Here is a 22,914-nt window from a genome sequence, read left to right as displayed (position 1 = left end):
TGTGTGTCAGTAATGAATCATTGTCCTGTCCAGAAACAGTGCATGACTGAGGAGTGGGGTAATCATATGGAGCCAGAAATTTGATAACGCTCGGTGATGGGGCTGCTCGCTAACTGACTTTATTCTTCACATTTTGAGGATTCCATGAACGTGTCTAACAGATGTACTTCAAACATGGCAGTACCTTTACTGGCCCCACTGGTTTGCTTATAATAGACAGTAGGTGCTGAAGTAGGCCATTCGGCCCTTCGATCATCCACATTCAGAACCCTGTTCCTGCCTTCTCCCTATATCCCATGACTCCGCTATCTTTAAGAGCTCTATTTAACTCTCTTGAAAGCATCCAGAGAATTGGCCTCCACTGCCTTCTGAGGCAGAGAATTCCACAGAGTCACAACTCTCCGGGTGAAAGCGTTTTTCCTCATCTCCATTCTAAATGGCCTACCCCTTATTCTTAGAGCATTCCCACATATGTAGCTGCACCAAAGATCGACACACAATACTGGAGTAACTCGGCAATAAGTTAACATCAAGGTCAGGTAATCTATGTAAATGGGACGATGTCAAAGTCCTTGCATAAGGAAACATCTCCAAGAAATATGAACAAAAAGTATAGTTAGTAAACGAGCATATGACAATAATATGGGAGGTTATTGATGAGTGGTTTGCACAAACATTCCTAGGAGTTAAACTGGGTGGAGATCTTAAAGGTGATTGGAAATCCAATTCACACGAGTTCAACTTTCTGGACAATGGTGTCTAATAAAGCTTAGTGAGTACACTGGACAGCTCGATTATAATCATGTTTAAGAAGGAACTGCAGATGCTGGAAAATCGAAGGTAGACAAAAGTGCTGGAGAAACTCAGCGGGTGCAGCAGCATCTATGGAGCGAAGGAAATAGGCAGGGTTTCGGCCCGAAACGTTGCCTATTTCCTTCGCTCCATAGATGCTGCTGTACCCGCTGAGTTTCACCAGCACTTTTGTCTACCTTCGATTATAATCATGTATAGTCTTTCTGCTGACTGGTTAGCATGCAACAAAAGCTGTTCATTATACCACAGTACACATGACAATTAACTGAACTGAAACAAGACTGGGTGGGATGTAATGAGACGGCTAAAGAAAAATCGGATGAGGATGGATCAGTTCAGGGTGAGGTGGATTTATAAAGGATAGAAGGAAATTGAGTGGAGTTGCAATACCTATTGGGCATCAGAGCAGCAGCAATTAAAACAAAAAGGGGGCAAGACAGAAATAGAATCCATGCAGATAAAGATTAAGGATTAGTCCTACAAGGGCAGGACCTACACAATGGATGGTCGGCGTCTGGGGAGTGTTGTGGAGCAGAGGGATCTCGGAGTGCAGGTGCATGGTTCCTCGAAGGTTGAGTCGCAGATCGATTAAGTGGTCAAAAATGCTTTTGGCACATTGTCCTTCATCAGTCAGAGTATTGAGTAACGTCACCGATTCCTTCTCTCCAGAGATGCTGCCTGTCCCGCTGAGTTACTCCAGCTTTTTGTGTCTATCCTTACCGTGTTCTCTTGTGTAGTCGAGGTATATGGCGTAGATATATTTTACGATTAGATTGAACAAATGAGTTATAGAGTTGGAGGCGCTATAGAGATAGTTATAGAGATAGGACCAACTATATTTACGCCAAGGTACACAAAAATGCTGGAGAAACTCAGCGGGTGCAGCAGCATCTATGAAGCGAAGGAAATAGGTGACGTTTCGGGCCGAAACCCTTCTTCAGACTTTACGCCAATGTGCCTGGCAGTAAGAGCTTGTTGGGTCAAACGACATTTAGTGTTGCACATCGTATGTAACGTGGATAATTCCCCAATTCCTGCTCTTCCCATAAGGACGTGACTCAACAGCGCAGTGTGTGATATATAGAGAGGCACCCATTTACATTCAGCAGTGATTTAAAAAAAAAAAATGCATGTACTAGAAATTTGCAATAAAAACAAAAAATCTGGAAATGTTCGTAAATATGTACACAGATTAGCTTAGTCGGTCAGGCTGCGTCTGCTTGGGCTTTTCCAGCATTTTATCTTTTGCACTATTCTGGGAATCTCATTGTGCCGGCATTGCAGTGTTTCCTTGGTGAAATCCGCCATTTGCTGCAGAGCCTGGGTGTGCGGCACCAGCCCCCGGCAGACGCAAGACGCGGGGCGAGGCTGCTGCATGGTTCACGATACTAGCGGGCGTGCGGGCGGCAGTACTGGGAGCGGGCGGTGGTGGCGGTGTTTGCGGCGGGCGGCAGTACTGGGAGCGGGCGGCGGGTGGCGGTGTTTGCGGCGGGCGGGCGGGCGGCAGTACTGGGAGCGGGCGGTGGGTGGCGGTGTTTGCGGCGGGCGGGCGGGCGGCAGTACTGGGAGCGGGCGGCCGGTGGCGGTGCTTGCGGCGGGCGGGCGGGCTGCAGTACTGGGAGCGGGCGGTGGCGGCGCTGCTGACGCCGGGGCCGGCCGGCTGTCGGCGCGTGCGCAGTGCGGGCGGAGCGGGCAAGATGGCGGAGGCCCCGGTGGAGGAGAGCGTGAGCCCGATGCTGTTACCAGGCAGCACCGGCACGGTGGCGAGCGGCCTCCTCAGTCAGCTCCACGCCACCTCGTGGGACCCCACCCTCAGCACCGACTGGGACAGCGAGAAGCCCTCGCAGCCCTGCCTGCTGCGGATCAAGAGGTGGGTTCGTTAGTCCGGCCCAGAGGGGACAAAAAGGCGGGGTGAGGGGTCACAGGGTGAGAGGACGGGGTGAGGGGTCACAGGGTGAGGAGTGAGGGTCACAGGACGAGGTGAGGGGTCACAGGGAGAGGAGTGAGGGGGTCACAGGGCGAGGGGACGAGGCGAGGGGTCACAGGGAGAGAGGTGACGAGGTGAGGGGTCACAGGGAGAGGAGTGAGGGGGTCACGGGGCGAGGGGACGAGGTGAGGGTCACAAGGAGAGGGGTGAGGGGTCACAGGGCGCGGGGACGAGGTGAGGGGTCACAGGGTGAGGAGTGAGGGGGTCACAGGGAGAGGGGACGAGGTGAGGGGTCACAGGGAGAGAGGTGACGAGGTGAGGGGTCACAGGGAGAGGGGACGGGGTGAGGGGTCATAGGGAGAGGGGACGGGGTGCGGGGTCACAATGGAGAGAAGAGGGGGGCCACGGGAGAAGGGTGAGGGAAGGACGTTAGTGAAGTAACCCAATATCCAGGGGGTGTAGAGGACGGGGGGCTTCTGGGGGTGGCTGTGAGATGGAGGGAGGGGGGGATGTTTAGGATAGCAGGGTGCAGTAAGGAGCAAAAAGCAAGAATGGTCTAGGAGAACGTTCATGGTGCAGTTTCCTGAGCTCAATCACTTCCTTCATCCACGATCCTTTCAATCCCATCCTCCCTCGTACACAACTATCAGTTTCACTTGTGCAGGAAGGAACTGCAGATGCCTGATTAAACCGAAGATAGACACAAATTGATGGAGTAACTCAGCGGGTCAAGTAGTATCTCTGGAGAGAAGGAATGTGTGACGTCTCAAGTCTCAAGAAGTGTCTCGAGCCGAAACATCACCCATTCCTTCTCTCCAAAGATACTGCCTGTCTCACTGAGTTACTCCAGTGTCTATCAGTTTCACTTTAATGCACATCAGTGCACGTACTAAATGTATATTTACGGTGTCTCTTTTCATTGTACCTTCAACTCGGGTTTTTCCTCCACCAGCTTTTTCTTTTGTTTTCAAAAGCCAACTTTATTTGCATACTGCCTTTACACAAACGTTGGTGTTTATTTCAACTTCCTACTCCTCTCTGTGATGGAGGCCCACTCCCTGCTAAACTCCCTATGGTCATGAGCATTCATATCTGTTGTTAGTTAACAAAGTGCCAGCAGTTATATTTGCAGATGTTCTGATGAAGATATTTGGAGCTTTATGATTTGTCCTGTGTGAATATTTTAAAGCAACAGAGGATTTGGTGGAATTAAAATATTGCAAACTAACCCCTTTGGTAATATTCTGTGCAGGGAGATGGAGAGTTGTGAAACAATGGGCACAATGTGGATGGAAGTTGTGGTAGGAATGGGGAATGTCATCAAGCCGCTGGAGCTATTGCTGTTGTTTAAGAGTGAGATTGTAGCTGATCTGTGCCCTGAAGTCCAGGGATCTACCCATTCTTATGCTGTAGAATTATTAGATAGTCATACAGCATGGAGACAGGCCTTTCGGGCCAACATAGAAAATAGGTGCAGGAGGAGGCCATTCGGTCCATCGAGCCAGCACCGCCATTGTGATCATGGCTGATCGTCCCCTATCAATAACCCGTGCCTGCCTTCTCCCCATATCCCCTTACTCAACTAGCCCCTAGAGTTCTATCTAACTCTCTTAAATCCATCCAGTGACTTGACCTCCACTGCCCTCTGTGGCAGGGAATTCCATACACTCATAACTCTCTGGGTGAAAATGTTTTTTCTCACCTCAGTCTTAAATGATCTCCCCTTTATTCTAAGACTGTGGCCCCTGGTTCTGGACTCGCCCAACATTGGGAGCATTTTTCCTGCATCTAGCTTGTCCAGTCCTTTTATAATTTTATATGTTTCTATAAGATATCCTCTCATCCCTCTAAACTCCAGTGAATACAAGCCTAGTCTTTTCAATCTTTTCTTTGGGCCCCCTTTAGTTACGTTTTTGGTCACGTGGACCAAGGTACAGTGAAAAGTGTGCTATTCAGTCAGCAGAAAGACTATACATGATTACAATCAAGCCGTCCACTGTGGACAGATGCAGGATAAAGTCCAATTACATGTAGTCTCAAGGTCTCCAAAGAGGTGGATGCTAGGTCAGGAGTACTCTCTAGTTGGTGATAGGATGGTTCAGTTGCCTGAACTGGGAAGAAACTCTTCCTGAACCTGGAGCTTTGCATTTTCACACTTCTGTACCTCTTGCCAGATGTGAGAGAGGAGAAAGAAAAGAGGGAGTGTGAGACCTGTCCTTGATTATGCTGGTGGCCTTGCCGAGGCAGCGTGAAGTGTAGACGGAGTTAATGGAAGGGAGGTTGGTTTGCGTGATGGCCTTGGCTGCGTCCACAATGCTCTGCAATTTCTTGCGGTCTTGGATGGAGCTATTTTAAATTTAAATAGTACCTGCCTCAATTACCACCTCTGGCAGCTCTGTGCGGGAGAGGATTCCTCACTTAGAACTATTTGCAGGTGCAAGTGATTTCTGACTTTCACTGCTCAATTCCCCAACCAGCGGCAAGTGTTTCTTTCAACCTTTCTAATAATTCTCCTCAGTACAATGTTAATCAAATTGCAGATTTACCTTTTGAATTAGGGAATGCGCCCTGAGGTTGTTCAGCTTATCCTTGGAATTCAGTTATTTTTTAAGATCTGGGCCTACCTTTTGCCCATCTCTTACGGCTGTTGAGAAGGCAGTGGTGACCTGCTCCCTTGTACCTTCATAGCTTGACTAAATCTATGCTTTTAAGACCAATGGATCATTCCTAAATGGTACCCAGAACTGCCAGCTGTATTTCAATTGTAGTCCTGGCAAGCTCTTGCGTGACTTAATGCTGTGTATTTTAATTTTCCTGATGTAAAGGTCCAGGTTCTGTTTGCCATTTTAATTATTTTCTGACTTTCTCCTTGATATTTTAATGATTTACGTACCTCTCCTTTTGGAAAACAATCTCTGTGCTAGTTTTGAATGGACAGCCTTATATCTACCTGCATTGAAATCCATTTAGCACAGTTTTGTCCATTCAGTTAATTTTTAATTATCAATGAACATATCATGATTGACACTGCTCCAATAAATTATGCAGTAGGTTAAATTCTAAAAAAGCTAAGGCTTTGTTGAAACTAAGTCACAAGGTCTTGGTTCGTGTATCATTGAGAGCTTCCCGTGCACCTTGGCTAAATAACTGAAGGCCCTTGGGTATTTATGGTTCATTCTCTTCTGCAGATGAGCACGAGATCAACATTTTTTTTAAATACAGTTCCTGCTCTCCTTCCGAAGAATTATTAGTGAGCTCTTTTGATTTGATGACAAATTTTCCATCCCACTTGTATGGTGAAGCAGTTTGGTCCAGAGGTGCCGAGAGCATAATTTTAACAAAACCATTCTCCGTCCATTACATCGGAACTTTTTTTGTGCAATTAGACTGTATTTTCTACATTTCTACAGTGACGGCACTTCAAAGGTGCTTAATTGTCTCAAAACATGTTTTTAGTGTATTCTGAATGTACATACAGTTTTTGTATCTGCTCATGTAATCCAAGATGGCGCCCAGGCCAGGCGACTCTTTGTCACAGAAGTCACCAGGGTCACAGAAGTGGATCTGCAATCACACTTTACTAAATAATTAAATAAATTGCTCTCTGTGACTAAATTTCCTTCACGTGGCTTCTAATCCAGACTGGAGTTGGTGATGTTCTAAGCTTTGGCATTTTGTGTTGCAATCTTTTAGCTTTTGGCATGGCTGTTGTTTTCTATTATTGATCTGTTATTGGATAGACTGACCAATTTTGCTGAGGCTCTACATGTCAGTAACACATCATTAAATATTGCCTGTTAGATTCCGTCATCAAATTCTAGCAGAACCAAAAATTGAAGCGTAATATTTCAGAACACAATTTCTTGATTGTCAATAGACTTTGCTAACTCTGCTCACATGTCATCATTCCGGTGTTTCTTCAAGGACAAACTCAGGCTGTTAGTCTTCATGAGCAATTTGACTGGAAGCCATCACAGCTAATCTTAATTCTATTCTTATCTGATGTTCAGCCTTTATTTTTAGCAGCAACAGTCCACAGGCTGTGATAGGGTGGCAGATCTGCTTAATTTGATATGTCGGAAATGCCGAATAGATGATGCATCTGGACTTCTCCCGACATCCATGCCACCACAAGAGTGTGCAGCCCATCGATTCACTCCGCATGATACCGAACACAGACAACGTCCCAAGTGTGGTCATGAACACCAGAGCTGGCTGCCATCTAGGCAAAGCAGTACTGTCACAACACTGACATCTACCTGGCAATACGGAAAATCATCCAGGATTAGTACTGCAGGCACTATCATCACATTTAAGAGACAATTGGACAGGCTCATGGGTAGGATAGGATAGGTTTAGAGGGTATGTTGTTTGGCGTGAGTCTGTTCGGCCTATTTCCACGCTGTATGACTGCATCCCAGCACAAAGAACATGATAAGTCCCAACAGCACTGGAAGCAACTTAACCAAAAGGACCGCAGTGGTTCAAGAGGCAGCTCGCCAACACCTTCTCGAGCAATTGGGGTGGGGAATAAACGATGGCTTTACCAGTGATGCAGGTAAATGAATATCAGAAACAATATTGAGTCCTCTACCTTTTTCACGTGGTTTACCTGGGATTTTGTGGTTACGTGGATGAAAAGCGCAATAGAACGGGAACTGGATTGGATTTAATCTGGGATTCTTTACCTCTGTATGTTGGGTCTAGAATTTGGTTGTAAGGTTGGGAAAGTGTTCCAAAAACACAAACTGTTTCTGGGATGAAGCTGCCATTTCTCTGCCCCTTCTTCTGCAGCAAACATCGATCATCACTCCCAATTGCCAGGGAGTTCACACTGTCAAGTGGACTCTTTGAATCTCTCTGTCTCTCCCGGTGTTTGTAGCATTATTCTTTTTTTTTCTCCGCAGAGAGCAAATCAAAAACTAAACTAAAAGTTCAAATCCTTTCACAATTTTAAAGACTTCAGTTACAGTGATTGAATTAGTTGTAGTATTCGATTGCTTTGCAGTCTAACGTTGAATGTGTTTTAATGCTGTCCTCCTTCTCTGATGCAGGGATATCATGTCCATTTACAAAGAGCCGCCCCCGGGGATGTTTGTGGTGCCAGACCCACAAGATATGACTAAGGTGTGACTGCAACGTGTTACATACATGCACAATTTCGTTTAGCATTCCATATTAAACCAAAAATACATTCTGAAACCTGACCTTTAGAGTTAATTCAGATCCATATAATTACATGTGGAATAGATGACTTGGACATGCATGGGCAAATTTGCAGATGACACCAAGATTGCTGGGGTTGCAGACAGTGAGGAAGGCTGTCAACGTGTACATCAGGATATAGAATACCTACATATAAGGGCAGAGAAATGGGAGCTGGTGTTTAATCCAAGCAAGTGTGGCGTTTTGCACTTTGTGAGGCAAAATGTAAGGAGGGAGTATACAGTAGGTGGCAAGACCATTAACGGCATTGATGTGCAGAGGGATCTTGGGGTCCTGGTCCATAGCTCCCTGAAAGTGGCAACACATAGATAGAGTGGTGGATAGAAGTAGGTGTATAGAATGCTAACCTTCTGAACCCTTAATACTTCAGGGTATTAAGTATAAAAGTCAGGTAGTCTTGTTGCTGCTCTTTAAGACTTTGGTAAAGCCGTATTTGGAGTATCGCATGCAGTTCTGATCAGTCCTTTACAGGAAGGATGTGGAGGCTTGGGGGAAGGTGCAGAACAGGTTTACCAAAATGCTGCCTTGATTAGGGTGTATTAGCTAACAAGGAAAAGTTGCACAAACTTGAATTGTTTTCTATGGAAGTTGAGTCAAGACCTGATAGAAATGTATAACATTTTGAAAGGCATAGATAGGGTAGAAAGCTAGAACCTTTTTCCCTGGAAGAAAATGTCAAAGAATAGAGGGCATAGCTTATACATAGACAATAGGAATAGGAGTAGGCCATTCGGCCCTTCGAGCCAGCACCGCCATTCAATGTGATCATGGCTGATCATCCACAATCAGTATCCCTGTTCCTGCCTTCTCCCCATACCCCTTGATTCCGCTAGCCCCAAGAGCTCTATCAGTTAGCTCTTTTGAACACAGCTGTAATTTCTACATGGTGAAACCAAAATATACAAAAACGGCCTCTAATAAAATTTGGCAATTTAACCACGTGTGATTTCTATTACAAATCTCAAATTGTGGAGTACAGAGGCAAATAAATAAATGACTTGGTCCCAAACAATTTGGAGGGCACTGTAACACGTGAATTTTTCTCTTGTTGGTTGATGCCCTGTAATTGTTAAGTACATTCTGATCAGATTTTCTGTGTCGTTTCCATGCAGATCCATGCACTAATCACAGGACCTTTCGACACACCGTATGAAGGGGGCTTTTTTCTTTTTCTCTTTCGCTGCCCTCCTGACTATCCCATCCACCCTCCGAGGGTCAAACTCGTGACAACTGGAAATAACAGCGTGCGCTTTAACCCAAATTTTTACAGAAACGGCAAAGTGTGCCTCAGCATACTTGGGTAAGTACTGACAGTCAGGTGGAGATGCGGTGCTTATATTTCTGAGTAAAGTTGAAATGCCTCCCACTAGCCTGAGGCAGGACTGAATGCTGAACTCTGCAATCAGTTGAGAGAATGACCTAATGTTGAGGAAGGGCCTTTGATGGGCAGAGTGGCCTAATTCTGCTCCTATCACTTATGAACGTATGAAGGAACTGCAGATGCTGGTTTGTACTGAGGGTAGACACAAAGTGCTGGAGTAACTCAGCGGGTCAGACAGCATCTCTGGAGAAAAAGAACGAGTGACGTTTCGAGTTGGAACTGGTCTCCAGATGGCTGAAGATGGGTTCCGACTCAAAACATCACTCATCCTTTTTTTCCAGAGATGCTGCCTGACCCGCTGAGCCATTTTACCAGCAGAAATCAGCAATTGACACACCTCATAAAGAGATGCAGAATGCTATGATGTTTGGCACAGTGGATGTGCGAATATGCAGTTACGTTTTGCTTTGCTGTCCTTGCAAAGACAGAATCATAGAGAGTACAACACAAGAACAGTGGCACAGCGGTAGATTTGCTGCCTTACAGCAAAATGCAGCGCCAGAGATCCGGGTTCGATCCCGACTACGGCTGCTGTCTGTATAGAGTTTGTACGTTCTCCCCGTGACCTACGTGGGTTTTCTCCGAGGTCTTCAGTTTCCTCCCACACTCCAAAGACATACAGGTTTGTAGGTTAATTGGATTGATTAATTGGCTTGATAAAATGTAAAAATTGTCCAAGTTGGCGATATGCAGAGTACTGCCCTGCCGACTATAAAATTCAGAGGGCTCAGAACGGGATCACCGAACCACCAGTTCATAGAGTCACACAGTGTGGAAACAGACCCAACTTGCCCACACCGACCAGCATGCCCCATCTACACTAGGCCGTCCTGCCTGCGTTTGGAGTTGTGGAAAGCTGGAACAAAAGCCACAAGTGCTCAGCAGACCAGGCAGTGTCTCTTCCCATCGATGCTCCTCGACCCGCTGAATGATTGCAGCATTTTGTATTTTAAAAAAAAGTTGCAGGCTGATGATTTGCACTAAATAAAAGATTTGCCGATATCGCATGAGATTGGTGCCGAATCACCAATATTCTGATTTTGGAGGTTTCTGCTCTGTCTTAAGGAGACATCTGTCATTTTAGCACCTGGACAGGTCCAGCATGGAGCCCGGCCCAGAGCATCTCTTCAGTACTCATATCCATTCAGTCCCTGATGACTGAGAACCCATATCACAATGAGCCGGGTTTTGAACAGGTAAGCTGGCACCATCTTCAACAACGTTAGAGTCATTTATAATTTGGACTTGACGATTTTATTTATGGGAAGTTAGATAAATAGATGAGTGATGGAAATGGAAGACGACGGTAATGCGGTGAAGTGAAGGAGTGGGAGAGCCCAGCGACACTAGTGCAGTCTAGTTGTGGCAAGTAGCAAACGTCTGAGGCATTTGGCCTCTAGAGTGTAGTGATATGTCAAAGAAGTATTGTTAGGTGATGAATTTTTAATTTAAATTCTGCCAATCTGTTTTCCATCCTAAAGATAGACATGCGGTGCTGGAATAACTCAGCGGGTCAGACAGCATCTCTGGAGAAAGGGATAGGTGATGTTTTGTGTTGGGACCTTTCTTCAGACCTAGTCCAACCTCGGAACTTCTTCCATCCAACTTAGTCTTTAAACCACTGTGCTTCCTCCCCAAGTCTGTGAGACCAGAGATAGCATTAAACGGACGAGAACTTCATAATTCTTGGTTCCAGTCGGCACCTCTCCCGCAGTTGCTGATATTAATAATAATAATGCATTTTATTTATGGCCGCCCTTTCAGAGCACTCAAGGACACCTTACAGTTAAAACAAGCAAATTGCAAATATGTAAATAAAATGAAATAAAAACAACATATCCATGAATTTGATAGAAGGTGGAGTTACGTGGGCTAGGCCAGACTGGATAGGTGAGTTTTGAGGGAGGTTTTAAAGGTGGGAAGAGACTCTATAGTACGGGTGGAAAGTGGGAGAGAGTTCCAGAGGCAGGGGGCAGAACGGCTGTAGGCTCTGAACCCCATCGTGGGCGGGCAGGCAGATGGAGTGGAGAGCAGGGAGGAAGAAGAGAATCGGGGAGTTCGGGATGGAGTGTAAGGCTGGAGGAGTTCAGAGAGGAATGGAGGAGCGAGATTGTGGAGGGCTTTGAAAGTGAGGAGGAGAATCTTAAAACCAATGCGGTATTGGACAGGGAGCCAGTGCAGTTGTTTGAGGGTGGGAGTGATGTGTTCAGTGGATGGTGTTCTGGTGATAATGCGGGCAGCTGAGTTCTGGACCAATTGGAGTTTATGGATGGACTTGGGTAAACCAGAGAGGAGAGAGTACAATAATCAATAATGGAGGTGACGAGGGCGTGGATGAGAGTAGCAGTGCGAGTGATGGATGATGGATGAAGACGGTGGATAGTGCGTAGGTGAAAGTCAGCAGACCGAGTGAGACTATTGATGTGTTTTTCAAAAGAAAGTGCGCTATCAAGGATGACACCCAGACTCTTGGCCTGAGGGGAAGGAGGGACTATGGAATTGTCAATGGTGAATGAGATATTGGGACAGTTAGATAGGGTGGATTTGGAGCCAACAAGGAGAATTTCAGTCTTGCCACTGTTGAGTTTGAGGAAGTTGTGTGCAAACCAGGTTTTAATTTCCACTAAGCAGTCAGACAGGGAAGAGGGAGGAAGCATGGAAGTGGGTTTGGTGGGACAGGTAGAGCTGGGTTTCATCCGCGTAACAGTGAAATTGAATGTTGTATTTCCTGAAAATAAAACCAAGGGGAAGTAAATAAATTATAAAAAGGAGGGGCCCTAGGACTGAGCACTGGGGAACACCACTGGTGACTGGGGAGGGTTGTGATTCTTTAGCAGCGTCCAGGTTTTACTCTGGACTTTGCAAAAGGGAAAATTGCCCGAGGTTCCTGTTTGTACCTGTTATACCAGAGAGCAGATGGAGTAAAGGCAGGCTCGTCACATGGTGCACGCTGCAAATGAGAAGCCATTACCATCAGCAGTCAGAGCTAACAAGCTGTAACCATTTAAATGTGTTATTCCGGGACCGTGGTCGAGTAACGGCTTATCTTTGTAGGGGAAAGAGGGGTAACATGGAAAAAAAATCTCCTTTAATGTTGTAATGAAAATTTACTGCAGATGTTGATTTATGCCTAAGATAGACACAAAGGCTATCAAAATATTGTCATTCCCATCAAAATCCTAGCCGTGTGTCACTTAGAGCCACAGAGCTATATAGATCAGAAACATTGAGCTTCAGCCCATCTCGTCCATACCGACCAGGTTGGCATTTTAGGCTTGTCTGCATTTCGCCCACATCCCTCTAGAACCTCCCTATTCTAGTGAGTTGGAGAAAAATTTGGATGGGAGAATGGGTCGGGTAATATTTGTAAATATATAAATGGACATTATTTAAAAACTGTGATATTTTTAACAATCTTTTTAGGAGAGACATCCAGGAGACAGTAAAAACTACAATGAATGCATCCGGCATGAATCTGTCAGGGTAGCTGTCTGTGATATGTTAGATGGGAAATGTCCTTGCCCAGATGCACTAAGGTAAGGTCACTTCACATGGGTTTAAGTGAAGCAATTTCACTCAAGGGTGAAGCTTGTTAAATTATGCTCTGAAATATTTGATCCTTCAGATCATAAACCATTGGAGCAGAATTAGACTGTTCTGCCCACCGAGTCTACTTCGCCATTCAGTCGTGGCTGATCTATCTTTCCCTCTCAACCCCATTCTCCTACCTTCTCCCCATAACCTTTGACATGTTTGCTAATCAAATATCTGTCGATTCCTGCCTTAAAAATTCCCAATGACTTGGCCTCCACCGCTGTCTGTGGCAATGAACCACCCACTGACTAAAGGAATTCCTCCCCATCTCCTTTCTGAAGATGCTTCCTTTTATTCTGAGGCTGTGCCCTCTGGTCCTGGGCTCTCCCACTAGTGGAAACATCCTCTCCACGTCCACTCTGTCCAGGCCTTTCACGATTCAGTAAGCTTCAATAAAGACGGCACCCCTCATCCTGCTAAACTCCAGCGAGTACAGGCCCAGTGCCGTCAAATGTCATCCAGTTGCCATTCACTGTTAAATGCAATTTGCGTGATAATTATACTGAGAGAGTTTAAAGAAAGCACAGAGCACTTGTGACTGACTGCAGTCAATACCCAAAGGATGTAATATTTGTCGAATGGAAATGAAAATATTTAATCAGTAGGTGGATGTAATGTGGAAAGCATTCCCTGAAAGGGTTTAATTCAGTGGACGAGAATTTGATATTGACACGATTCTGTGGGAAATTTGCAAACAAGGTGAAGAAAGCAAGGGAGCTGAATGGCTCTTTGAAGGAGCCAGCATGGATGCCGTGGGGTGAATGGCCTCTTGCGCTCTATTATTCTAGAGGCACTTAAATTGGCTAGTATAAAAACATACGGTATTGAAGCAGGAGTAGGCTATCTTGCCCCTCATCTCTGCTCCACCATCCAGTAATGGAACATAAAACAGTAGTTTGGTTCAATATTGTCACATGTAGCGAGGTACAGTGAAAAGCTTTTTTGTTGCGTGATATCCAGTACGTCACAGGATATGGCCCTTCAGCCCAAAATGTCCATGGTGGCAAATTAATCTAATCTCCTCTGCCTCTGCCTACATGATCCATATCCGTGTGCATATCTAAAAGTCTCTCTTAAAGCCAATTTCATTCCAACTCCATCTCCAGCCCTGGTACCCATCACACTCTGTCAAATAAAAACTTGCCCCGCACATCTCCTTTAAAATTTGCCCCTTTCATCTTAAACCTATGCCCTCTAGTCTTCAGCCGTAGGTTGTTTTTGTTGCTGTGTAAATTACAAATCAGATACACAACTGTAAAATATTGATTAGTTAAATTACTGTATGATTGTTTTCCATTGACTCAGGAGTGTGATGGAGAAATCTTTCATGGAGTTCTACGATTTCTATGAACTGTCTTGTAAGGATCGACTTCATCTACAGGGACAAACCATGCAGGTAACATCTTTTTGCTCAATCTTGTTACTCATATCTACATGTGATTTGCTCCTGTGCCATTGGTGAAATCAGTTGATTGATTGAACGATGCAGCGTGGAAATAGCCCCTTCAGTCCACCGAGTCAAACACTGACCTTCAATCACCTGTTTGTACTAGTTCTCCTATCTTACTTTTCCATCCACTCACTGAACATTTAGGGCGATTTACAGAGGGCCAATTAACCTACAAACCGGCACGTCTTTGGGATGTGGGAGAAAACCAGAGCAGCCGGAGGAAATCCTATGGTCATAGTGAGAACGTGCGAACTCCACACTGGCAGTACCCGAGATCAGGATCAAACCTGGGTCTCTGGCACCGTGAGGCATCAGCTGTACCAGCTGTACTTCCCAGCCTTGTTGGTGATTAATTCAGCGATAATGGGTGCTCTTATAGAGAGCCTCATTTTCTTGAGCATCATTCATCCAACATCCAGCATCAGTGTACAAAAATAACTTTAACCATTTATTTTCCAAATCATTGTGGATGGCTCGATTGTAATAATGTATTGTCCTTCCCGCTGACTGGCTTACATGCAACAAAAAGCTTTGCACTATATCTCAGTAATAAACTTATAAAGTAAATAAATGAATAAACGTAACAAAAATTTTTTTAAATTCTGTTTTTCTCTGTAAACGTAATGCTGCAATGCTGTAAACTATATTCTGCATTCTGGTATTTTTTCTCTGCGCTAGCTGTAGAACTTGTGTATGACTTGATTGTATTCATGTATAGTATGATCTGAATTCATTGGTTACCACAAAAAACAAAAGCTTTTCACTGTACTCTGGCACACGTTACAACAATAAACCAACCTAATCCAATCCATCTCCTTTGCATTGAAGATAGACACAAAATGCCGGAGTAACTCGTCGAGACAGGCAGCATCTCTGGAGAGAAGGGATGGGTGACATTTCGGGTCAGGACCCTTCTTCAGTCTGAAGACTTGTCTCGATCTGAAACGCCACCCATTCTTCTCTCCAGAGATGCTGCCTGTCCCGCTGAGTCACTGCAGCATTTTGTGTCTATCTTCGGTTCAAACCAGCATCTGCAGTTCCTTCCTCCACGCTGCTTTGCATTGAACACCCACATACGTTGTTTTAATTATATCTGGCATGCTGATTGGTTTTGTTAGATCCCAGACTGGAGCATTTAAAAAAACATATTGCTTCTTCATTCCCCCCCGCACTTGGGCAGGGCGCTTCCTTGTGGATTCTCCTCACAAAGTTGTTCTGTGAAGCGACCTTCCACATGGACTGGATTGATGTTGTTGCCTCTACAGAATCTGTTATTAATTAGTTACTGGGATATCATTCCATTGGGGTTATTGACTAAGAGTAATGCAAAATTCTTTCAAAGTCAACGATGATGCATCAGTACTCCAAGCATTACATCCAGGTTGACTCATCTGTTCCCACTTGACAGTCAAAAGGTGACATTAGCACCACTACAAAGACAAATGTAACATTGGCAGGTTTCAAATTAGATTAATTGTTGTTTTACAAGCAGCCCAACTGTGCCGGCATATCTCCATTCTGAGCCAATCTCCTTAATTTATGCCTCAAATTGTCATTGAGGACGCAAAGCACTTCACATTTAATGCCATATACATGATTTCACACATGCTTGTCGAAAGGAGTTATGCATCTTGCAAAGTCGTCGGTAAATTTGCTGAACTTTCTCTGCAAATTACTTAGGAACATAGAGCAGTAGAGCATAGGAACAGGCCCTTCGGCCCAATGCCCATGCTAAACATGATTGATTCCAGGGTAAATAGAATTGCTGGAGAAACTCAGTGGGTACGGCAGCATCTATGGAGCGAAGGAAATAGGCAACGTTTCGGGCCGAAACCCTTCAAGCGTTTCGGCTCAAAACGTTGCCTATTTCCATCGCTCCATAGATGCTGCCGTAACCGCTGAGTTTCTCCAGCAATTTGTCTACCTTCGATTTTCCAGCATCTGCAGTTCCTTCTTGAACATGATTGATTCCAGGTTGATCTAAACTGCACATGATCCTATTTCCCCACTCCCTGCATATCCATCTACTTATCGAAAAGGCTCTTAAGCTCTCAGCGGGTCAGGCGGCGGCATCTCTGGAGAAGAGGAATGGGTGACGTTTCGGGTCTAAAGAAGGGTCCCAACTAGAATGCCTATTCCTTTTCTCATGAGATGCTGCCCGGTGAAGATGAGTTACTTCAGCATCTTCGGTATAAACTGGCGTCTGCATTCCCTTCCTGCATGTGTGTGTGTGTGCGCATTTTGTGCCTTCCACCACCGTGATGAATGCTGTGGTGGATGGCTGTGTTAAATTTTAATTGTGTACTAGACCAAGTGCAGACCCGTTGGGTCTGTTCCCCCAACGTGCGGTTGTCGGAGGGGGATGCGGCACGCAGCGTCACACACACTAACTATCCCCCCCCCCCCCCCAGCACTCACGCTAATTACCCCCTTGATATTATATTAATATTATTAATTTGCTCCTTTTACCCCATAACCACCCTATCTACTGACGCATAGCCCCCAACTTGCAGTCACATCTAGAGGGGGTAGAGAGTGAGGGCAGAGAGAGAAGGGGCAGAGGCAGAGAGAGAGAGACAGAGACACAGAGAGGGGGGCAAGTGGGATAGGGGGTGGAGAGGAGGATAAGAGGGAGGGTGGGTGAGGGAGGAGAGAGAGAGAGGGTGAGAGTGAGGGGGGTGAGGTGGGGAGCAGGGAGTGGGGATGGTGGAGGGAAGAGGGGAGGGGGTGTGGAGGGGAGGGGGTTTAGGGGAGGGAGGGAGGGTGGGGGAGGGGAGAGGGGGGGGAGAGGTGGGTGGAGGGAAGGGGGTAGGAGTGTGTGGAGGGGAGGGGGTTTAGGGGTGGAATGGTGGGGGAGGGGGGGAGAGAGAGGAGGGGGGAGAGGAAAGGGGGAGGGGAGAACCTAAAAAACATTTTAGAACCAAAAAAGACACATTCTGCAAGCATTGTAGAACCAAAAGAGACACTTTTTGCAAACATTTTAGAACCAATAAACACTTTTTGCAAACATTTTAGAACCAATAGACACATTCTGCAAGCGTTTTAGAACCACTAAGGACACTTACATTTGAGTAGACATGTGTTCAGTGTTATTCACAGCTCAGAGAAACGTGACCCTCTGCCTTCCTCCAGCTTGCAGACACTGATTGAGGCACACCACTTCCTGGATTTATAGTCCCTCCCCCCTCCCCATCATATTAAAATCATTAATATCTCTGTCATTTTTCATCGACGGGAAAAATCCTCGGCACACATACGGCGGAGGGGGGCTCTGAGCAAGGTGGCCAAAAATGACGGCCGTAGGTGGCGGCGTTCTCTCGGAAATCGCAGCACAGATGGCCAAAACCGGTCAAGAACAGACTTTTAGTAATATAGATAGATAGATTGTGTGTTCTTTATCATTGTACCGCTGCTGGCAAATTCATTTCACTTGCACTTTATGTGCAATGTGACAAATAAAACCGTATTGTATATTGTGTGTGTGCGTGCGTGCGTGTGTGTGTGTGTATATATATATATATATATATATATGTGTGTGCGTGTGTGTGCATGTGCGTGCGTGCGCGCGTGTGTTTGTTAATGGTAGTAATCAATTTCAGCGTAAAGCGGTGGCCATTTTCTCCTTGCTCTTGCAGGATCCGTTTGGAGAGAGGCGCGGTCACTTTGATTACCAGACCCTACTGAATCGGCTGCAGATCACCCGGCAACGATTGAAAAAGAAACACGAAGAGGAGGAGATAGAGCCAGACTCTGACAGCAGCTCCTCAGGAAACGAGCAAGACAGCCAGGGCACCTCGAACCCCTAGGGTACAGACTGTGGGACGGGCAGTGTCTGTGGTGGTGAGGATCTAAGGGAAGCTGGGCACAAGCTCAGGTCCAGGGGCGAGACCCTTCGTGTGGTTTTGTAAATAGACCAAAGGTCAGGGATCTTTGTGGGCCGCCTGTTTCACTTGGCTTTCGCTTTATAATGATAGAGAGGAGAGAGAGAGAGAGAGTGAAGGGGAGAATTGGCTTGGGTCAGAATCATATATGATAATTTTTTTTTTTTAGGATTTTAGCTCTCCAATCCATACTCCTCAATGGCAGGGCCCTGCTTTCATTGTAAAGTGTTGCTCCAATGCCCAGATTACCCAACAATGTCACCCTTGTGCTTCATCCCGACCAATACAACCAGCAGACAGACGTTTTGTGTGTTTTACATAAGTGACATTCACATGCAAACCAGTTTGTGGTGGTGACTTCCTCTGGGCTGTTGTTGTTCCAAGTATTTATGGCTTCAGGATTTGCATCTTCAGTCAGTTTTTTGCAGCTTCACCAGGTGGGGAGAGAGAGCCTGGGGCTAACGTGTTCCGCACAACCTACACAATTAATCCACTCCATTTACAGAGAATCTTCCTTCAGTCTTTTTCAAAGGCCCTTTGAACTTGCTAACAGATAAACACAAACAAAGGCAGCAAAATACAGTTTACTGAAAGGCCACTTTTACAGGCATTTATATTAATGACATTCGATTGTCCACTAAAGTAAGTATTTACAGTAATCCCACATTTTTTACTTCATTTCAGTTTTGTTTATTTCCATGAGGCTGCACTGGTGACAAGTAGCTCCTTATGGTCTCTCCCCTAACCAATCAATAACGTAAATCGATACGATTCAAATTGTTTTATCAAACTACCCAAAGGCATGTATTTTTTTAAAGGGAATTTGTGGTACGTGACTAACCACGCATTGTGAAATATTTAGTCTAATGTGCATGGTAGTTTGACAGCTTTATTCCTGACCCTTTTCCACATATCGAGATTTTAAGTATTAAAAACTGTGAATTTATCACAGTCTGGCTTCAAGTCTCGCATGTTGTGTAATAATGTTAACTCTACTGGGTGCCTGCAAATTGTCTTGTGGAGTAACTGGTTGAGCAGTCAGTTACCCGGGTCGAGGAGAAAGATTGTTTGAAGTGTGTGCTGGAAAATCGAACTAGAATCCAAAAAAAGCCCCACGGTTAACAGTTCTAACAACCTGCTGAAGAAGCACTATTGCCTGCTTGTTCCTTTTATTGTCTTTAAAAGGCTGGTGATCTGTTAGGTTTCTGCAGACCATATCTGGAGATGATGTGCGATCATAGCTAATTAATTTCTTATGCATAAATGTACAGTTGGGCTGGCTTAAAACTGGAGATAAATATAAATCTTTATTCAAAGTTTCTCCTACATACTATGCTACTGAAGTCCCGTCTCCACACTCTGGATTCTTTGCGTTCCCATCATAACTTTGTCATTCTCCGATGCAAGTTCAAATCCAATCTAGGAGAATAGACTGTTAAATCCTTCCTCAATCCACAATGTCCCTTCTGGTTCAAAGTAGCTTTCACCTTATTTGAGTTCTGGTGTCTATTTCAGATTTGTTGCTCAGGTGAATTAACTAACTAGGTGCGAGCAAGACAGAACATTTGTAAAACATCAACCCTGACAGGCCAATGGCTGTAAAATTCCTGGGGTTCGAGTATCCTGTCCTCCTGGTTTTGTACTCTGTGATCAACAACAAGTAGGAGAAAAACAAAACACTTTCCATGTGGCCTGCCTGTTGCTTTATTCTTCTATCCCACCCAGAGATTATACGTTTGTGGTGGACATTGATGTATGCAGTGGAGTAGATGCCTATGGACCGTGTTACCTTGTTTGTCCAAGGATCCCATTTCTGGTGGTCCAGAGGACAAGGCCATACACTGTGTTCCTCAACAAGTCCAATGAATTTGCCTTGAATCCTTTGTTACACTAATCTATGGGCTTGACTGGTGATGAGTACTGTAGGGACCTGCACGTGTGTCATTCAAAAGTTGAAGACATAGAGTCCTGTTTTTTTTTCAGTTTGCGGCAGGATCTTGAAGCATGTCACATCACGGTACAATCAGGATTTCCTTTTTCTCTAAATAATGTCTCCATTTTTAAATTTAACTCTTCGGTGAGCTGGCTCTCTGCCACTGGACCTGAGTAGATGGACCACAAGCAAACATATCAACTGCTTGAAATACTCAGCGGGTTAGGCAACGTTTGTGGAAAAAGGGAACTCGGTTAATAGTTCAGTTCTTGCACAGTAATCCTTTCCCCCAAAGACCCCAGAGGTGTCCTGGGCCGTTGATGGTGTGCATTGGGTTGGTTGACACCAGAGTGGCTCCTTTGGTTTGCTGCCAGGTGACAGGAGGAAGGGGAAGGGGAAACATTCACCAAACTGCCTTTGTTCCTGATCGATGTGCAAAGACTCTTCTCCCTGTGCACTTTCCAGCAAGATCGGGTTAAAAGATGTGTGTGTGTGTGTGCCTGGGTCACCCAGCGTGAAATTGCCCCGTTGCATGATGAGGAGGGATCCTTCTGTCGCTTGCCTGTTGTACCAGCGAGAGTGTGCTGCTCTCAGGAGTTGAGTGTGATTGTTCGGTGGGCATGTCGTGTTATGCAATAGTTCTCCATCCTATAAAGCGATCCAAGATAATAACCACGGACATTGATCACAGCTCTTGTAATTATGCACTTTCAATGCAATTAATAGTCGAGGCCAGTGTGAGGGTTTGCTCCTGTGAGCAAACGGTTTGATAGATATCTGATGGAACAATAAAGTCACTTTATATTTGAGACAATTGGTCAGATTTCACCATGATGACTTAACACCTTGTTTCTCAAGAGTGAGTTGGTGCCAGACCACTTCAGTGGCTCGGTTTGCTTTCTGGGATCCTTCATTCACGGTGCTATTGGGCAACATGCATTACTCTGTGCCTGTGCGTGCGCATTTTAAAACCTATGTCATGTACACTTCAGGCTTCAACCCCCCCCACAACACAGTAAAGTATTGTGCCATAAGGGAAGATAGGGATGTGAGAACTGTTTTGCAGTCCATAGACTGGCTCACATTACACAGACATACAATTACTGGGCTGTTCTAACCCTTTCATCATTAAAAGGTAGACAGAAATGCTGGGGAAACTCAGCGGGTGAGGCAGCATCTATGGAGCGAAGGAATGGGTGACGTTCCGGGTCCCCGAAACGTCACCCATTCCTTCGCTCCATAGATGCTGCCTCACCCGCTGAGTTTCTCCAGCATTTTTTGTCTACCTTCGATTGTTCCAGCATCTGCAGTTCCTTCTTAAACCTTTCATCATTGATGTTCATTTGCAATGGAAACCTTTGCTACCCAGAACTGAGATCTCAGATCAGTGTAGATTCTGACACCTAAATCCAAAGCAGGTTTGCCCCTCTGAACTTCAACCACCCGGGTACACATTCAGGCAAAACTTCTCTCAGATGCTGTCATGTGGAATAAAATGGAAGAAATGCTTGAACCAAACGTAATGCAATACGTTTAAGCCCGTTACTAGGTGAACATGTTTAACGACAGTCCACCAGACCTCTGGCCACCAGGATTATTGGACTAGACAAAAATGCTGGAGAAACTCAGCGGGTGCGGCAGCGTCTATGGAGCGAAGGAAATAGGCAACGTTTCGGGCCGAAACCCTTCAAGGGTTTCGGCCCGAAACGTTACCTATTTCCTTCGCTCCATAGATGCTGCCACACCCGCTGAGTTTTTCCAGCATCTGCAGTTCCTTCTTGAACAGGATTATTGGAATGTTGTAAATGGGTGAATGGATAATAGATTGTTGCTCTCTAGTCCACTGGGCTGTAATTAATTTCATGATTGATTTGTCCATTTTAAGCAGTAGTTTGTGAAAGCAGTAGTTTATTATACTCGTGGATCCCAATGTATCGAAAAGTGTGGTTCCAAAATTAGCTGCCAAGATATTCTTTCTAACCCAAAGGCTTGCATGAGTACTGTCTGATGCAAAGCATCAGAAGGATAAACAAACAGTGCATCATTGACTTTCTTCCTTGCAAAGACATCCACTGGATTGCAAATGATGTTGTTAGTGGCAGGAAGGTTGTAGTTCGAAGGGTATATTCACTAGGGTACCGTTGAAGCATACTTGTTAGGGTCCAACGAAGAAGCACACAGAACCTCCCTGAAAGTCTTTGCTGAATTGTCTTTCACAAGGATTGGAAACCAGTGGTTTTTTTGTACAGGCAGGCAAGCCTTGAAGCTGATTCTGGTCAAAAAGAAATTTTCCCACAGAAGACCACTTGAGTTTGGTCTTCTTTACTCCGTCCCTGCACTAATCAAATGCTTTTTTTTTCACTTTAAACCAATTATTTGGATTTCTTTTTTTTCTTTTTCTTTCAAGCCCCAGGTAAATGTCGGGAGACCCAGGGTTGTGCAGGACTGAGTGTTCTGATTTGTGATTGTGATGGAGTTGACACTGGTGCCCTCAGTCGGTCTGCCCAAGCTCGTCATCCTCCGCCAATGCCTCAAGTGTTTGTATGTTGGCCTGAAAAGGCACTGTGCCGTCTCCACTCTTGTCCACAAACATCCTGCAAGTCACTGCAGGCATCTGGATGGGGTGCAGGTATCTCGGCAACGAGTGGGGAGAGAAAATACTGAAGTGAGAACTTCATGTAAAACACCTGCTTGCACCTCCTTTTGTAA

The 22,914-nt window shown here is 45.3% G+C and overlaps 1 protein-coding gene across 1 annotated transcript; it reads left to right on the top strand.

Annotated features, from left to right (window-relative positions):
• The first annotated feature begins 2,470 nt into the window (after positions 1–2,470).
• On the top strand, positions 2,471–21,322 carry ube2z (ubiquitin conjugating enzyme E2 Z). Its single transcript, XM_033034942.1, has 7 exons — positions 2,471–2,683; positions 7,795–7,867; positions 9,079–9,266; positions 10,432–10,543; positions 12,771–12,883; positions 14,247–14,337; positions 18,027–21,322. The coding sequence occupies exons 1-7, from the start codon at positions 2,511–2,513 to the stop codon at positions 18,195–18,197; spliced, it is 921 nt and encodes a 306-aa protein (XP_032890833.1). The 5' UTR covers positions 2,471–2,510; the 3' UTR covers positions 18,198–21,322.
• The last annotated feature ends 1,592 nt before the right edge of the window (positions 21,323–22,914 follow it).

This window comes from Amblyraja radiata, chromosome 16, assembly GCF_010909765.2.
Source record: "Amblyraja radiata isolate CabotCenter1 chromosome 16, sAmbRad1.1.pri, whole genome shotgun sequence".
Taxonomy (NCBI): domain Eukaryota; kingdom Metazoa; phylum Chordata; class Chondrichthyes; order Rajiformes; family Rajidae; genus Amblyraja; species Amblyraja radiata.
Note: the sequence above shows the minus strand (reverse complement) of the source record. Positions and strands in the feature narration are given on the sequence as shown.